Raw genomic sequence first — 19,937 nt, 5'->3', positions numbered from 1 at the left:
AAGTTTGAAGCATTAAGTGTTATATAATGTAGTTCTGTTTCATATACTTTTATTAAAAAGAGTGTGCAAAATGCAGAAAGCTAGCATTCCAATCCAGATATCCATAAAATAATGAAAATGAACACTACCGTTCAAACACTGGGGTCAGTGAGAAATGAATACAATTAAGCAAGGATGCAATAAATTGATCAAAAGAAAAGAAATTTATAATGTTACAAATAATTCTATTTCAAATAAATGCTGTTCTTTTGAACTCATAATTTTCCACATAAATATTAATCAGCACAACTGTTCAACATTGATAATAATGAGAAATGTTTCTTGAGCAGCAATGATTTCTGAAGGATCATGTGACAGCAATGATGCTGAAAATCCAGCTTTGATCACAGGAATTTTTTTTTTTTAAAGTATATTAAAATAGAAAACAGTTATTTTAAATTGTAATAATATTTCACAATATTACTGATTTGATCAAATACATGCAGGCTTGGTGAACAGAAGAGACTTCTTTCAAAAACATAAGCTATTACCAACCCCAAACTTTTGAATGGTAGTGTATATATATATATAAAAAGAATATATATAAGCATTATTGTAGATATGATATTACATGAAATATATGTAGAAATTATACTGTATTAAGAAACAAGCAAAGAATTAGTTAAGAAAAGATCTGTTTTATTTTCAACACCTCTTATCCTGAGACACACTTGTCCCTTTTTTGTTCTGCAAGTATTAGAGTGCAAATTCCAACACAAATAAGAAAAAAATTATAATAAATAAAAGCCATTTTTTTGTTATTTACAATTCAGCAGATTACATTACCAAACAAAAAAAACTATTTTCATATAAACATAAAAACCAGTCAGCACAAAAAGTAGTCAGGAGAAGATCATGGCATTCGGTCTAAGTCTAGGTCCACATCACAATCTGTACAAACTCTGATCCATGCAAGAGACGTCGAATATGACGAGAGTCTGTCAGTTTAACACAGTAAAGTGTCTGAAGGTGAAAGATGATATGGCACAAAAACACAGACACCAACATAGTGATCAATGCTAAGTGCACATCGCATTCGGGATCATTAACACAGACAAACATTGGGTTTAAGGACACCTCGAGGAGAAGATTACAGCGTTTAGTGCTGACTGATGCATCATGGGATTTGGCTCTGTAAACCAGTGATTGAGAATAGTCTTAAAAAGACTCTCCGGGTCATAATGGTCAGTCGGGGGAGGTTGGGGTACAAAGTGAGCGTGTCTAGCGTCAGAGGGTCACCACAAGAGTGGACAAACACTGCTGTGGACAGGAGGATGCTAAAATAGCATTGCTTTTTATGGCACTGTATCAACCCTGCAGTGACTAGCAGTGTTTGGTTAGTATGCTAATAAAACATTTCCATTTCCAGTTAACCTAGTTAATAAATTCAGTGTCCATTAAAAAAAGCACTCAAACTAGCACAAGAATGATCTGATCTGAACATCCTTTCCAACAATCACACATCTACTGTATATGGTAGCGCTTCACAATAAGGCTCCATTTGTTAACATCAGTTAAGTTTGAGAGTTAAGTTTCAATCTTACACATTGCAATTGCGAGTTTATACCCCTCAATTCTTTTTCTCAGAACTGAGATATAAACTCGCAATTGTGAGATAATATTCTGAATTGTGAGATAAAATGTTTTGAGAAAGTATTGAAAAGTAAAAAAAAAGAAAAGTATTGCAAGTTTATATCTCGCAATTTAATAAAGTAATAAAGTCAGAAGAATGGCGACTTTATATCTCGCAATTCAGACCTTTTTTTTTTTGCAGAATTGCGACTATATCTGAGATATAATTGTGAGATATAAATTCACAATTGCAAGTTATAAAGTCCGAATTGGGAGATAAAAAGACAATTGCAATTACAATTTATCTGTAAATTGTACACTTAACTGGCAATTGCAATTTATCTGTTTTGAGAGTCGCAATTGCAAAAACACACACAAAAAAAAAACAGGATTGCAAATGTATCTCACAATTCTGAATTTTTTTCTCAGAATTGTGAGATATGAACTTGCAATTGGAAGTTATAAAGTCCAAATTATGAGATAAAAAGACTTTAATACTCACAATTGATTTCACAATTTTGAAAATATGGATCAAATTAAAAAAAATAAAAAATCTCGCAATTGCGAAATATATATCTAGCAATTTAATTTCTTAATTTCTCAAAGTTGCGACTTTATATCTTGCAATTTAGACTTTTTTTAAAAAGATAAACTCGGAATTACCTTTTTTTTCTGGTGGAAACGAGAAAAACTCTCAATAGCAATTTATCTCACAATTTTGAGTGTCGCAATTGCAAAAAAAAAAAAATACAAAAAAAGTACAACAAATTTATATCTTACAATTTTGAGAATTTTGATAAGTTAGAATTTATTTTATTTAAAATAAAAAGATGTATCTGTTAATATTATTTTATGGACCTGAGCTAACATGAACAGTTGTATTTTGATCAACAAATGTTAACAAACAAAGATATTAATGCATTAAATTTTACTAATGGAACCTTATTGTAAAGTGTTACAAATTGACAAAAAAAAAGAAAATTTGTTTTTGTTTTCTTTCTTTTTTTGGGGGGGAGGGGGGGGGTACAACAGATACTTTCTGTTTTTAATCTCATCACATCCTTTCAAGTCACATAAATTCAGTAGTTTTGGAAAATAAATAAAAAAAGGTACCAAAAACACCCTAAAACAAGTCAACTCCGATTTCCCTTTTCCTCTTTGTGCAAATTATTCCTTTTCACATGAGAATACAAATGCAATCGAGACTGCATAATAGCAATAGATTATTAAATCTCAGGGAAAAACTTCCCTGTTGTCTCTCTCATGGATGAATCCCAAAGCTAACCAGTGTGTTTAGTCTTCCTCAGGGAGAGTGATTCACTGCAACTTAAACAGTAGAGAAATTACATGATTCAGAGCGAATGGCGTCTGGACTGCGTCAAACAAGTGTCCATTCTTGTCGGTATGAGCAACTGCTCAGGACTAACCCGACTGCTAAACTACTTAACTGGCTCATTGACCAAAAATATAGAAAAATCAGACTTGTGATTTTAGTATCAGGGTGAATGAAGGAGTGAATCAAACCTGATGTTCCAGCAGTTTTAGGTTTGTTTGAGCCGAGTTAGTGGTTAGAGAGCAAGCCGGACTGAGGCAGTAAAGGGTTCAAGAGGTCAGTTTGGAGTAACTCGGAGGCGAGAAGCGTCGTCGCAGGTATTTGAGGATGTAGAGCGGCAGGCAGCTGACCAAAGTGATGGCGGTCACCTTCCACACAAAAGACAGGGTGGCGATGAAATACACATCTGTGAGAGACACAAATAAAAATACTGTCAGTGCCCATCTTCATTTGGATACTGTCAAACATCTGCTCATGCTGGACTCAGTCTCAGACGCCACATCCATAGACTCTGAGTCATACTGCACAAAAGTGGCAAAGAGTTTCTTTATCTGGCAAGGTCTAATCTGATTGGCTGACTTTATGCAATTTCCAGGAGTTAGTGAGAATGTTTTGATTCATCTAACAGGAAACAAAGTCATGTTTAAAAGATTTGAAAGAATCTAGAAAAGTTTGCCAGGGTAGTGGCATCAAAACAAGTGCCCCTGTAATCAATCATTTTATCCCTTAAAACTCACCTTCGATCACCAAAATTATATATTTAAATGTTTTTTTCTTGAAAAAATAAAATTCTTCACGCCTTATAATAGCTTGAATGTGACTCGACACCCTTGCCTCATTTAGTATACGGGATTCTATGAATATGTAAATGAGCCCCGCCTCCACTCACTCACACCAGCTCAGAGATCCACTGGTTGATGATCACACGTTGACCTGATTGGTTACAAGGTAGTTTGTGATGTCAGAAACACCAGCGATTTCAAACCGCGTTTTTGAGACTGTCTTTGGTTCACTGCAGTTTTAAGGAGAAAATACTCAGCAATGCTGTCGACTTATGAATTTACACATGGTTTGTCTTAAAGCATATTAAAAAACACCACATAGACATATAAACAACATTAAAAGCTTGATTTTCACCACAGGGGGACTTTAAAAGATACTCAAGAGCAGTAGCGGCCTTTGCTATGTTTCACCGCCTGTTTCTTGCCGCCTCAAACATGACGGGCAGAGCTTTTCCACAGTGACTTTCTATGATGTTCAAAGCGTTTCTAAAGATGCTGATTTTTAGAAGAGCCACTGAATATGGCTGAACTAAACTTCCACTTAAACTTCCCACTTGCCATTGTGTAGCGTTTACTACAGTCGAGCGAGTGGATCAGGTATTCTGAGCTGAAGTGAGTGAGTGAGTGGAGGCGGGGCTCATTTGCATATTCATGGTTCTGCATATACTAAATGAAGCAAGGGTGTTACATTCAAGCTATTTTAAGGCATGAAGAAATTATTTTCACAGGAAAAACCTTTTAAAGTTGTCATTTTGATTCCCAAAGATGAGTTTTAAGGGATAAAATTTTGGTGCGTTCTCAGAAACACTCACTGCAGAGCTTTTTATTAAACTAACCCTTAACAACATATAAAACCTCAGAAGTTTCATTGTGACCAACCAATCAGATTGTATCTAACAAATTTTGCCAATGGATGCCATTTCAATCTGTATCAGATGGTTGTAAGCAGACTAAATATTACATAAAACATACATTTGAAATGTACATAACACTGTCAATCCCCTCAAGATCCAAAAGTCTCGTCTGTCACACGCTCACGTAAAAGTCTTTCCCATCAACGGTTTTGTTCTATTCTTGTACATAAAACGTACAATCCTGCTGAATAATCCTTTGGCTCTTTTTTTAAACCTTTATTCCCAGAACTGTAGGGAAAGACATCAAAACGGAGCTTGTGAAATACTCTCAGACCACAGTCAGGTCAGTAGAAGGAGAGACTGAAATGTAAGTTGGCCAAAATGTTTTGTGCGATTGCTGGAAACTAGCGTCACACTGCGAGGCAGTCGGGGTGACCAGTCTTTGTTTAATGTGGTGGGGTGCCACACACCGCCGGAGTTGGACTGCACTCGGAGCGCTGCGGTGTCCGAATGCCTCATCAACACAACTGAAAAGACACTTGTTCGTGCGCTGTGAACGTGAGCCCCGAGATGGTCACAAGTCATCTCCGCCATCATGGATCCATCATCTTCTCTGCCAGGAGTCGCATCGAGATCCAATAACGAATTCTCAACGTGACGTTGGTGGGCAAAAGGAAAATGGTTATGTTGAAGGTCTTGGATGCATTACCAACAGGATCGAAGATATTTTTGATAAAAGTAGCTAACTTTTTGACTAATCTGTTTATTTTTGGGACTTTTTTTTTGTTATGAATGTTTTTTAAAAATGTTATTAAATAAAAAACATTTTTTACAAATTTTCATGTTTTTTTAAATATTATTTTATAAAAAGTGCTGTCACAAAAATAAACTTCTGGTACTAAATAGTTTTTATTTAGCATAACAAAAAAAATTATTATTGCCTAAAACAACTGAGCAGATAACTTTACACTAAATACCATTAAACTAGAAAAATGTTAAGCAATTTAAATAAAAAATTGGTGTATATCATTATAAAAACTAAGCCACAAGGATGTCAACGCAGGGTCTCATGTGAATAGTTTTATTTACCTGTTCATATAAAGGGGCTACATGTACGAAATTACATGTATTAATCTATAAACATTTTTTTGCCAATATATGAACAGCTTGTAATGCAAGTTAAAAAACGAGAGCTTTCCTCAACTTCCTAGCTTGTCTATGAAAGACTGTAGACTGATTTTCATGTGAAGGACTCGGGACGTTTCTGGTTAGAAAATCCAAAGGATGTGACGGTCATGTCTCTTTCGTTCAATGACAAATGAAATGAAAGCTTATACAATGTTCAGGATAATGCCAAAGAAGGTATTCTACACTTTAATGTCAATGTGTCTTGCAAAAAAGGATTCATTCAAACCATAGTCAGGTCTACATAGTCTATAGTCTCAAATATACTTAAAGGGTGGGTGAAATGCTGTTTCATGCATACTGAGTTTTTTACACTGTTAAAGAGTTGGATTCCCATGCTAAACATGGACAAAGTTTCAAAAATTAAATTGTACGTTTAAAGGAGTATTTCTGTGCAAAAAATGCTCCTTTCGGTTTGTCACAAGTGTCGGAAAGTTTTTTTCGAGTATGGGTATGTGTGACGTCAGATAGGGCGGAATTTCCTTATATGGGTCCTAAGGGCACTTCTATCGGAAGAACGCGGGCGCGCGCGCAACCGTAGACCAGAGCAAGAGAGCGGAAAGCAGTTCGCCCATCATCACAGCGCTGTGCTCGGCTTTAGGGAAGTCAGTGTCACCAAAGAAGTGGGTTTTTAGTTGCCAGGGCAAGACATCCCTGCACAGATTCCCAAAGAACCCGGCGTTAAGGGACCAGTGGATGGAGTTTGTTTTTCCAGATTGTGGAACTGTTTGTTCCCTGCATTTCGACGATGATTGTTTTATAAACAAAGCCCAGATCGACGGATTTGCAGATCGTCTAATACTTAAGGATGCAGTCCCAATGATAAAGGTTCACGGTCGTGCGTTGGAACCGTGAGTAAAACTATTAGTCTGCTTCAAATGTCTGTGTGTTGTTAGCTATCAGCGCGTAAGCACAGCCCACACGGCATGCCTCCAGCCGCTCGTTTTTTTCCGGAAAGACTCGGAACTGCCTATCTTTCTTTTAGAAATATAATAAAACTAAAGACTTTTTGGAGATATGAAGGATGCAGTACTACTCTATAGGTACTCAAGATTAACATGAGATTGACTGAAAATGAGTGTTTCACCCACCCTTTAATAACCAAACTATCATACTAGTGTAATTTTAATTATATAATTTATTGACAAGTAATGCTGGTGAATTGCAGTGCTGGTGCAAACATATCCACATCGCTATGACCAGATGCTTTGTTAACTGCTGTTTTCTAACCGCTGTCATCTTTGTTGTGTGATTCTTTTGTTATTGAGAGGAAAAACGCACAGCACATATTTACATATTCATCAAAACGTCACCCTGACATACGTAGGTTACATGTGCACAAGTGCGAGCAATAGGTATTGGGAAAACAGCTGAGCTACTGGCACGTGTGCATTTAAAATAACATAAATATGTTAATCCTCAATTGCTTTTCTTTGTAAGAAAGTGTAGAACTCTTCAAATTGAGAAGCACTCTGATCAACACAAAGACCTTGGCCGGGGTAGCATCAGGAAATGAGAGCAGACTTGTGGCATTTCCCTCCGCAGTGAGCTCTGTATAGCGCTGTGGGCCGCTCTCGGGCTGCCCGGTGTCGTACGAGAGAAACGGGCCACAGCGGCCCTGGAATGCTGATTGCCACATTTTATACAATCAGATTTAACTCTCTCTGGGGAAAACAGTATTGGTTTTGTGGAATGTGGCCACATTTTTTACCTGGATATGTCCGAAATTCTGACGTCAAGATCGCTCAATAACAACAGGATTTCATGACGATAATAGGATATAAAGCAGTAGCAAAACCTTGACCAGAAAGCATAGATGCAACATATATCACTAAAATGACAAGAACAATTAAATCACACCGCAAAACTATTTGCTAAGTAATGTGTGTTAAATGCAAAAAGTGATTAAGGCAAGACAAGCCCAGGTGAATAGAGTAAAAAATATCACCAATAGATATCGCCATACTTCCCCAGTTGATCGATTACATTAAAAATACAGCATTTTTGTACTACAAGTTTTCTGCATGTTATGTTTTAACATGCAAATGAAGCATTATCTACTGAAATATGCACTAATTTGCATACATTCCCGATCAGAACTGGGTAAACACTGAATGAAGACAGGTTAAAAATTCGTTGCACTTACAATAGAGCTATAGAGGGGATTTTGGACAGCTCTTTTTATCACTATAAATCATAAAAGCTGTGAACAGCCAGGAAGAAAAAGAAAAGTATTTTAGGAATTTAAGGAATAAAATGTATATAATCAGGCAAATGATATATGAACAAACCCCTCTTACCCAGGGGGCAAAACACCTGTTTTTTAGGAAATCAGACATGGGCTGCTGTAAAAGGTTGTCATATAAAAATGAAATCTATGATGTCTGAGGATCACAACCTGGGTGGCCAACCCGGTCAACAAGCTGCTGGAAACTTGTAATTAGGGTCAAAACAATGTTACCTCAAATTCGGCTTTAACTCCCAGAATCACCCAAACATGCTAAAACGGTTTAATTATATTCATGAATCGTGAGCCATATCTCCCTGATACTTTATGCAAGAAACAAACTGAGCACACCTTTAGAAAGAGTGGAAGATAAGCTTTTATCTGATGCCTTGATTGTACATGTAATTAGAATGTAAGAGTTAACAATGCCTCTTAATTCATAGGTAGGCGAAAAAAAAAGAAAAAAAATATTGAACATTCCATTTGTAATCGGTAGCATTCTTTTCCCTTTGTTGTTGTTACAATAAACAAATTACCATGTAAAGTTAACTTTTACTGGATGAAATCATATTTTGATTTTTTTTTACTAACCAGACAGTCCTCATGGCCCATAACACATTTAGAGGGAATTCAATTTCAAGCCTATAATAGCCTGTCAATTCAAACAAGATCCAAGAAAGAAGTTTACCATTAACTGGTGTTAATTTTATACTGCTCTGTTTCTGTATGTACAGTATATCGTTTGCATATTTATGCAATATCAATTATTTGTATTGCAATGTCTATTTCTAATATTCTTTCACAAGTGGGATAGCTTTATTTATTCTATTAAAATAAAAAAAGGGATTTGAGGATTTTGGGTTAGGCTGGTTAGTGTTCAATCCTGGTGTTTGGAGTGTGAGACAAAGGTACTGACAACTAAATGCTGAAAGACTAAAACACACAGGAGTCATGTGTGGAGTAGGTTTAAAAGTATTTACTGATTAAAACTGTTACATTAAGTAGCAATTTGTACCAAAAAAAAAACAAAAAAAAAAAACGAAACAGATAAACAGATTACAATTCAGGGTGATAACTAATTTCTGTAATAATGTTTATACAATTTGTTTAGCTGTTTCGGAATCACCGCTGCTGTCGCTGCTCTCTAGTGTTTCAGCATGCTGTGTCCTGCTACATTTGGTTGCCAACCCCTAGCAACGGCATCCTATGTAGCATGGAGCAGTTCTTCTGACAACCTTTAACCAGAGATGGGCACAAATACATCAAAAAGTATTTAATGAAAATACAAGTAATTTGTAATTTGAAAATACAAAAATATATTTTTTACAGTCTTCTGTAGTGTAAGTGTGGCGTTAGGTACATGTAAGAGTCTAGAATATTGCAATATTATTGTTTAGTGCAGAAGATGCGCTTTTAACGTACATGTTGCCACATACTGTCATAATAAAATATAATTACGCATATAACACTATATTTGTATTATTTACACAAAAACTAGTTAACGCTGCTGTGAGGGTGTTTCTAATAGCGCGGCTGTGACAAAGTTGACAACTTTCTTTCTTCCGACTGCCATTATCTATTTTTTTACTCTTTTTGAAAGTTGTGAAAACACTGTTGTGGCCTTTTTCTTTTGCTATTTGAGCAAATTGGAACACAAAAATATATATTTAATGTAGTCTTTCATTCACTGCTATAGAAGTTAACCCAACTATGATGCCTTACACTTCTGAGAAACCCAGAAATGTGAACAGGGTCAATAGGATGTGTCACATCACGTGATTTACTTGCCAAAAACTGTGATAGGCAATTTGGTAGTCCTATTTGTATTTTATGTCTATGGTCCTAGGGATAGTTCACCCAAAAAGGAAAATTAGCCCATGATTTACTCACCCTGACGTCATCCTAGGTGTATATTACTTTCTTCTTTCACAAGAATACAATCAGAGTGTGTCGTGGCTCTTCCAAGCTTTATAATGACAGTCAATGGGTATATTTTTCATCAAAGTGCATCTATCCATCATAAAAGTGCATCTGTCCATCATAAAAGCGTATCTATCCATCATAAAAGTGCATCTGTCCATCATAAAAGCGTATCTATCCATCATAAAAGTACATCTATCCATCATAAAACTGCATCTGTCCATCATAAAAGTGCATCTATCCATCATAAAAGTACATCTATCCATCATAAAAGTGCATCTGTCCATCATAAAAGTGCATCTGTCCATCATAAAAGCATATCTATCCATCATAAAAGTACATCTATCCATCATAAAAGCATATCTATCCATCATAAAAGTACATCTATCCATCATAAAAGTGCATCTATCCATCATAAATGTGCATCTATCCATCATAAAAGTGCACGTGTCAATCATAAAAGTGCATCTATCCATCATAAAAGTGCGTCTATCCATTATAAAAGTGCATCTGTCCATCATAAAAGTGCACCTATCCATCATAAAAGTGCATCTATCCATCACAAAAGTGCATCTATCCATCATAAAAGTGCATCTATCCATCATAAAAGTGCATGTGTCAATCATAAAAGTGCGTCTACCCATCATAAAAGTGCATCTATCCATCATAAAAGTGCATCTATCCATCATAAAAGCGCATCTATCCATCATAAAAGTGCACGTGTCAATCATAAAAGTGCATCTGTCCATCATAAAAGTGCGTCTATCCATCATAAAAGTGCATCTATCCATCATAAAAGTGCATCTATCCATCATAAAAGTGCATCTGTCCATCATAAAAGCATATCTATCCATCATAAAAGTGCATGTGTCCATCATAAAAGTGCATCTATCTATCATAAAAGTGTGTCTATCCATCATAGATGTACTTTTATGCATGGATAGATGCACTTTTATGATGGATAGACGCACTTTTATGATTGACACATGCACTTTTATGATGGATAGATGCACTTTTATGATGGATAGATGCACTTTTATGATGGATAGATGTACTTTTATGATGGATAGACGCACTTTTATGATTGACACATGCACTTTTATGATGGATAGATGCACTTTTATGATTGACACATGCACTTTTATGATGGATAGATGCACTTTTATGATGGATAGATGTACTTTTATGATGGATAGATGCACTTTTATGATGGATAGACGCACTTTTATGATTGACACATGCACTTTTATGATGGATAGATGTACTTTTATGATGGATAGATGCACCTTTATGATGGACAGATGCACTTTTATGATGGATAGATGCACTTTTATGATTGACACATGCACATTTATGATGGATAGATGCACTTTTATGATGGATAGATGCACTTTTATGATGGACAGATGCACTTTTATGATGGATAGATGTACTTTTATGATGGATAGATGCACTTTTATGATGGATAGATGCACTTTTATGATGGACAGAGGCACTTTTATGATGGATAGATGCACTTTTATGATGGATAGACGCACTTTTCTGATTGACACATGCACTTTTATGATGGATAGATGCACTTTTATGATGGATAGATGTACTTTTATGATGGATAGATGTACTTTTATGATGGATAGATATGCTTTTATGATGGACAGATGCACTTTTATGATGGACAGATGCACTTTTATGATGGATAGATGCACTTTTATGATGGATAGATGCACTTTTATGATGGATAGACGGACTTTTATGATGGACAGATGCACTTTTATGATGGATAGATGCACTTTTATGATGGATAGATGTACTTTTATGATGGATAGATGTACTTTTATGATGGATAGATGCACTTTTATGATGGATAGATGCACTTTTATGATTGACACGTGCACTTTTATGATGGATAGATGCACTTTTATGATGGATAGATGCACTTTTATGATGGATAGATATGCTTTTATGATGGATAGATGCACTTTGATGAAAAATATACCCATTGACTGTCATTATAAAGCTTGGAAGAGCCACGACACTTTTTAATATAACTCTGATTGTATTCTTGTGAAAGAAGAAAGTAATATACACCTAGGATGACGTCAGGGTGAGTAAATCATGGGCTAATTTTCCTTTTTGGGTGAACTATCCCTAGGACCATAGACATAAAATACAAATAGGACTACCAAATTGCCTATCACAGTTTTTGGCAAGTAAATCACGTGATGTGACACATCCTATTGACCCTGTTCACATTTCTGGGTTTCTCAGAAGTGTAAGGCATCATAGTTGGGTTAACTTCTATAGCAGTGAATGAAAGACTACATTAAATATATATTTTTGTGTTCCAATTTGCTCAAATAGCAAAAGAAAAAGGCCACAACAGTGTTTTCACAACTTTCAAAAAGAGTAAAAAAATAGATAATGGCAGTCGGAAGAAAGAAAGTTGTCAACTTTGTCACAGCCGCGCTATTAGAAACACCCTCACAGCAGCGTTAACTAGTTTTTGTGTAAATAATACAAATATAGTGTTATATGCGTAATTATATTTTATTATGACAGTATGTGGCAACATGTACGTTAAAAGCGCATCTTCTGCACTAAACAATAATATTGCAATATTCTAGACTCTTACATGTACCTAACGCCACACTTACACTACAGAAGACTGTAAAAAATATATTTTTGTATTTTCAAATTACAAATTACTTGTATTTTCATTAAATACTTTTTGATGTATTTGTGCCCATCTCTGGTTAAAGGTTGTCAGAAGAACTGCTCCATGCTACATAGGATGCCGTTGCTAGGGGTTGGCAACCAAATGTAGCAGGACACAGCATGCTGAAACACTAGAGAGCAGCGACAGCAGCGGTGATTCCGAAACAGCTAAACAAATTGTATAAACATTATTACAGAAATTAGTTATCACCCTGAATTGTAATCTGTTTGTCTGTTTCGTTTTTTTGTTTTGTTTTTTGGTACAAATTGCTACTTAATGTAACAGTTTTAATCAGTAAATACTTTTAAACCTACTCCACACATGACTCCTGTGTGTTTTAGTCTTTCAGCATTTAGTTGTCAGTACCTTTGTCTCACACTCCAAACACCAGGATTGAACACTAACCAGCCTAACCCAAAATCCTCAAATCCCTTTTTTTATTTTAATAGAATAAATAAAGCTATCCCACTTGTGAAAGAATATTAGAAATAGACATTGCAATACAAATAATTGATATTGCATAAATATGCAAACGATATACTGTACATACAGAAACAGAGCAGTATAAAATTAACACCAGTTAATGGTAAACTTCTTTCTTGGATCTTGTTTGAATTGACAGGCTATTATAGGCTTGAAATTGAATTCCCCCTAAATGTGTTATGGGCCATGAGGACTGTCTGGTTAGTAAAAAAAAATCAAAATATGATTTCATCCAGTAAAAGTTAACTTTACATGGTAATTTGTTTATTGTAACAACAACAAAGGGAAAAGAATGCTACCGATTACAAATGGAATGTTCAATATTTTTTTTTTTTTTTTTTGCCTACCTATGAATTAAGAGGCATTGTTAACTCTTACATTCTAATTACATGTACAATCAAGGCATCAGATAAAAGCTTATCTTCCACTCTTTCTAAAGGTGTGCTCAGTTTGTTTCTAGCATAAAGTATCAGGGAGATATGGCTCACGATTCATGAATATAATTAAACTGTTTTAGCATGTTTGGGTGATTCTGGGAGTTAAAGCCGAATTTGAGGTAACATTGTTTTGACCCTAATTACAAGTTTCCAGCAGCTTGTTGACTGGGTTGGCCACCCAGGTTGTGATCCTCAGACATCATAGATTTCATTTTTATATGACAACCTTTTACAGCAGCCCATGTCTGCTAAACCCCCTTTGCCCTCTGGGTATCTGTAAAAAAAAGTGAAGTGGAGATTTCTGACTTATTTTGAGAAAATGCCCTTTAAAGGTATGTATTGTTATTCAAATCTACAGGTGCAAATAGATAAAGTGTAATAAAATAAACATTTAAAAGGGTATTTTGAATGTTTCTTTCCACTACTCATAAAACACGTTATGAAAAGAGTAGACAAATAGGCCAAAATCTCAAAAAACAAGGTAATTCATTTGCATAAAACAGGCCCAAAACCATCTCCATATAAGGGCTTTACGCACACGCTTTTCTTACAGCCTTTCGTCGCTCTCGTCAAACTTCCCGCTGTTAGCAGACACGCTCTCGCCCCAAAATAAATAAAAATCTTTTTTTTAGGACCCATGTGTTTATGAAAGCATACCCACCGATAAACTCGTGCAAGAAGACCAGGGATGCGATGTAGCAGGCCAGACTGAGGAGTTCGGCTACGATCATCAGCCAGTGCCAGGTCTGCACCGTCAGCGCCACCATCAGCAGCTCCGTCAGGATCAGAGACGTGAACGAGATCGCCACGATGTGCACAAACTCGGACTCGAACAGCAGCAGAGCCCCGTACATGATGATGCTCCCTGCAGAGAGCACAGCACATCTCTATTACCACGAGCATCTATCAAGAGACTTCTAGAAGCGTGCTGGATACACACACTAGGAGTGTGCTTCTAGCAGTGTGCTTATATACATGTATACAGGGCTTGACAACTTTTTTGCTCACCAGCCACTGTGGCTAGAGGTTTTCCAAAGCTTCTAGCCACTCAGCATTTTCACTGGCCTCAATTTTGACATCGATACAATGGCGAAAAACTGCTATATAGATATTTTTAATATTATCCCATAATTTGACAACAGGTATTTTAGGCTGCTGTCACTTTAAGACCTGACGCACGAATCCATTACACATGAGTTTTCTTTCTCAACTGTTTACGTTTACTTATAACATAACTGGCTGCGTTTACATGAAGACAAGACTGGCATTTTGTCATTATTATGTATTTGACCGTTTAAGCACAATACGCAGTGAAAAATGTTCGTCACCAATCAACTTTATGAAAAGTAAGATGAACTACGGTCTGGGGAAGGGGCCGGTTTTTCCCATTACTTATTAAATAAATGTACGCGTTAAATTGACAGCCCTAGTGTGCGAGTATATATATATATATATATATATATATATATATATATATATATATATATATATATATATATATATATATATATATATATATATATATAACCCTGGACCACAAAACCAGTCACATGGGTAAATTTTTTTAAATTGAGATTTGTAAATCATCTGAAAGCTGAATAAATAAGCTTTCCATTGATGTATGGTTTGTTAGGATAGGACAATATTTGTCCAAGATACAACTATTTGAAAATCTGTAATCTGAGGGTGCAAAAAAAACAAAACATTGAGAAAATCGTCTTTAAAGTTGTCCATTTATGTTCGCGATTGTGCTGCATTCACTCACAAAAATAAATATTTTATATATTTACGGTAGGAAATTTACAAAATATCTTCATGGAACATGATCTTTACTTAATATCCTAATGATTTTTGGCATAAAAGAAAAATCGATAATTTTGACCTTTTCAATGTATTTTTGGCTATTGCCACAAATATACCCGTGCAACTTATGACTGGTTTTGTGATCCAGGGTCACACACACACACATATATACATACACATATATATGTGTATATACTATTTGTAAGTGCATATTTAACAAATAGTTCATATACACTACACCAGGGCTATTCAATTAGTTTCATTCGAGGGCCGCATTATCAAATCGAAAAGTTGAGGTGGGCCGGTGGGTTGGTTTGGGGGTTTATCTTATTTATTGAAACATAACAGTTTCAATAAATAAGTTAAAGTAACCCTAAAGAAGTGTGGTATTTAATTGGAAATGTGGTACCCAACAGTATGCAAATATATAAAACCATAATAAATAAATAACTTGATAATTTACAGCTGTGTACAACTATTTTCCTTGGAACAAATAAATAAATTCTACAAACTTATAGCTGTTGGTGAGAAATAATAATTATTTTATTTATAATTGTTATGCTTAAATGAAAATATTCTAACAGTGAGACTTGATAACCACAGGCTACTCACTCCCACTGTATAAAAAAATGCCTAAACACAAGTTAAAAACTATACGCACCTTTACAAAGAAACTGACATAATTTCATAACAAGCATTAATTATATATTCCTCTACCCACCTAATAAAACTAATGCAATATAAATCACTATATTTACTATTATACTATATAATACTATAATACTATATACCTAAAGAATATAATAAGTATATTTACTATATTTATTTATTACTACATAGTATTCAATATAAATATTGCACATTTCTGCCCAACCATGGTAAATTACTACAGTAAATTCATGGTAAATGTTTGTAAGGGTGATTAGGGGATTTAAAGTCTTCTAATTTCGTTCATGCCTCAGTGTTTCTCCTGCTTTCCTCATCAGTCTTGTTGGGAATGTTGAGGCTGTTTCATCCGATTTCATACTAATTAAATCATCAAGTGATTTGTGGTTTGTAACAGAGAGGTTTCTGTCGAACTGAAACGCTTCCCACTGGTTATCGCAACAATGTTTAATTTAGTGTCCGGACCGCGAGTAAACGCAACTCCGCGCTGGGCTGTGTTGAAACAACTAGTGAAACAACTGAAAACATCGCTATTTGTTGTTACTGTACTGATCGAGAAACCGCTTCAGATGATTCAGTGACGGAGCGGTCCGAATGAATCCGAATAGTTTTAGACCGTTATGAAAGCGCGTTTAGAATCGAACCAAAAGAATGATTCATTCACGAATGATTGGTCTATCGTTGGTTCAGTCGACATAAATTCGGGACACATATAATAACTGCTGAAATATTCGCACATAAAACGTTTCTCAGGTCAAACGGAGCGAGTATCAAACTGAATTAGCCGCACCGCCAGGAAAAGAGGAGGAGGGAGGTTGGTGCCGTCGGGCCACATGGAGATGATTGGCGGGCCGCATATGGCCCGCGGGCCGCCAATTGAATAGCCCTGCACTACACACTTGACAGGTACATTGAAATATGACATTTCTGAAATAATATCTACAATAATAAAGTGTTACTCTGATTTATGGGTGAATGTTATTATTGGAGTAAAGGATTGGAAAGTTCATTCTTTCAAGTTAAATAAAGAACTTTTGTGTATTAATTTTTAGCTGCAAATACTATATATATGACAGAGGTCATGATTAAAAGAAACCGTTTGTCTCAGATTCACTTTATGAGACCATAGCAAATCCCTGAGATTGTCCGATCAGCGATCTCAGGAAGAGGAAGAACACTTCCATGGATTTTGCTTTTTTTGAGCGCTTCCTGTCCTGAAGTGTTATTGTGAACTTTGAGCTCAACCTCAAACACCACTGGGACTGAAAAACTTGATTAATGCATGCATGAAATTCAAGACCATTCAACTTTGAAGGCTCTATTTAAAGCACAAATGTAAACATGCTATGGATGGGGGAATCTGAGTGAAAACACTTCATGGACAGAGAATAACAACGAGGGGTGTAGGACTTCTCTTTTGAAAACAAGCTCTCAAAGAAGTGAGGAAATACCCAGCGCTCCCTAACACAAACAGAATCACCTTCTAAACTAATGGAATGACAAAGTGTGACGCTGAGAGATTTACACACAAAGACAGCAGGGTGGAGGCTGCAAGTGCGGCTCAAAAAGCAATCGTGGAAAACCTCCTTGTGTTATTCGACTATTGTAGCCACAGACACAAATAAACTATTCAGTGCGGGCGAGCAAAAACACGTGTGTGGGTTTTGTTTGGATGAAACAACATTCACCACACTGTGCTACTGCTGCTGCTTTCTTAACAAGCCTCTGAATGGACATTACAAACACAGATACGCTTCAGTCAGTGGGAGACATAAATGGTCTACTCAATTTACAGCACAACTACTTTGTTGAGTGAAGGTTGTTGCAAAGTTCATGCATTGCACCATATGGTACAATCACCACATTATTCGCTTACCTTGGTAGATACTGATCAAGACCCATATTAGGAACGTTTTGAATGAGAGAGGCCGTCCCTGCAAACAATCACAGTTATTCATATTTTAAAAAACACAAAAGATTCATTAACTAAATAGTGTAGGTTATTAATTTGAGAATGATAGGGTCAAATACCTTTAGAAGATCCTTGTAAAGTTCAGGATATAACATGGCAACCTCAGACTTGACATCTTTATCCAAAACCAGGGAGAAAACAGGAAACATTGTGTAGATAGTGGAGTAGCTGTAAGGCACATCGGCACAGAAAAATGTTCAAACAATAAAGTTGCTAGGGTTGCATTTACTTGATCAACAAAAAAACACAAAAAAATTAATATTGTGAAATATTATTACAATAAAAAATAATGTTAAAATATTGCAATAATTTTAATACAATTATAAAAAAAAAAGTTTAAAATTATGTTTTCTATTTCTAAAATGTATTTTTATTCCTGTGATGGAAAAGCTGAATTTTAACTCCAGTCTTCAGTGTCACATGATCCTTCGGAAATCATTCTAATATGCCGATTTGCTGCACAAGAAACATTTATTCTTATTATCAATGTTGAAAACAGTTGTGCTGCTTCATATTTCTGTGGAAACCGTGATGCCGAGATGTTGTTCAGGATTTTTTCATGTTTATAATTTCATTTTTTCGTCGGATACCATCCATACTGGATTGAAATAAAAGCATGCTAAAGATTGGTGCGCAAACAGTAGCTCAGGCAGGTCAAAAAACACACGATGAGAAGCGTTAGTATAATACAACATTAGCAATCACAGACGTTAACATTCGGACAGATTAGCTTTCTCAGAGGACCGTTGAGTTTGCCGAAGTAGGTAACTTGCTCTGGAATTTTTAACTGAGGTTGTGTGAGAAAAACACAGACATGGCAGATATGGATGGGATTACAACCACAAAGTACGCTTGTGAAACAAATTTCTTTAACGTCCTCCGAGGAAACTAATCCCATCCAAATAGGGCTTAACATTTACTATTTTTGATGAAGAATGCATACTAGACTTTTCAAAGTATACTTTCATGTTATTTTCTATGCTTTTTAACATTTTGTGATGTCTTCGCTTGCAAAACCATCAGATCAACGATTTTCCAATTATCCATCATCACTGGACAAGGATTTTAAAATATATTTGACACATCTAAAAAATAGAAATTGCCATGATTTTCTGTGCCATCTATTTTTTCATAACTAATCCAAGCCAGGGAAATTCTTTGAGGCAATAATTGAAAACATCAAGCTCTGACATCTATCTGTTAATAAAAGTAAGATGCGCCCCACATAGAACAATTTTGCTGGTTTGTACAAGTTACAACAGAATCGCCCACATATATTTCATATGCATAGAGAGTCAAAGTGACAGATCTAGATTCACCGCTGTACTAGTGTGGGTGAAATTTCAGCTTTATTCTCTCCCTGTCCTGAACTCATCTTCGCTGAATTAGAAGAGCCTGTCCGCTTTAACCCCTTGTTCATCGCAGGCTTCACAAAGACTCTTTTGATGGACATCAGCTTTGGCGAGCTTCTTCTAGCTCAGTGACCGTGACTCTTGATGGAACAAATCCCTCAGCGATCCTCTAATGTCAGAGCTGTCTGAAACACATGGCTGAAATGCCAGAGAGATTTCACCGAGTGCAAATGAGTCATCATCACCCGCACACTCACCCGATAATGAGGAAGCCTTGATAAAGTGGAACAGATGCAAAGTAGAACACAGAGGAGAACACGGCCTGTGAGGACACATGGGAAGAAAAACATCAGCAGAAATATAAGACAGCAGGCAAATAAAGCCATGTTATATTCATTGGTCCTGTCAGAAAAGTGCTGCAGTGGTACAATAGTACAGTAATTGCATTAGATGGCAATACAATGGTACTTTGATATACACCACGGTACTAAATGATTACCATGTTCAAATGCAATGGTATTTTTTCATTGTACAGCAGTGGCCAACAGCGATATCTGGCAATATCTTCACCCTTACTAAAAATTTGTTACAGATTT

At 35.8% G+C, this 19,937-nt stretch overlaps 1 protein-coding gene across 3 annotated transcripts in view; it reads right to left on the bottom strand.

Moving 5' to 3' along the window:
• Positions 1-659: 659 nt before the first annotated feature.
• Positions 660-19,937, bottom strand: part of atp9a (ATPase phospholipid transporting 9A) — a 62,222-nt gene continuing 42,944 nt past the window's right edge. For 2 of the 3 annotated variants that reach the window (XM_081385751.1, XM_081385752.1), the window contains exons 24-28: positions 19,599-19,663; positions 18,049-18,157; positions 17,894-17,951; positions 14,210-14,413; positions 660-3,350 (exon numbers count right to left, since the gene is read on the bottom strand). In XM_081385751.1, the coding sequence (XP_081241877.1) occupies positions 3,214-3,350; positions 14,210-14,413; positions 17,894-17,951; positions 18,049-18,157; positions 19,599-19,663 (573 nt within the window). In that variant the 3' untranslated portion in view covers positions 660-3,213. Of the gene's footprint in view, positions 3,351-9,102; positions 9,228-14,209; positions 14,414-17,893; positions 17,952-18,048; positions 18,158-19,598; positions 19,664-19,937 lie in introns of those variants that run through there. The other variant, XM_081385753.1, reaches the window with a different exon arrangement.

The sequence above is a fragment of the Scardinius erythrophthalmus genome (assembly GCF_964197995.2).
Source record: "Scardinius erythrophthalmus genome assembly, chromosome: 15".
NCBI lineage: Eukaryota > Metazoa > Chordata > Actinopteri > Cypriniformes > Leuciscidae > Scardinius > Scardinius erythrophthalmus.
The sequence above is the reverse complement of the archived record's forward strand: the minus strand, read 5'-3'. Positions and strand labels throughout refer to the sequence as shown.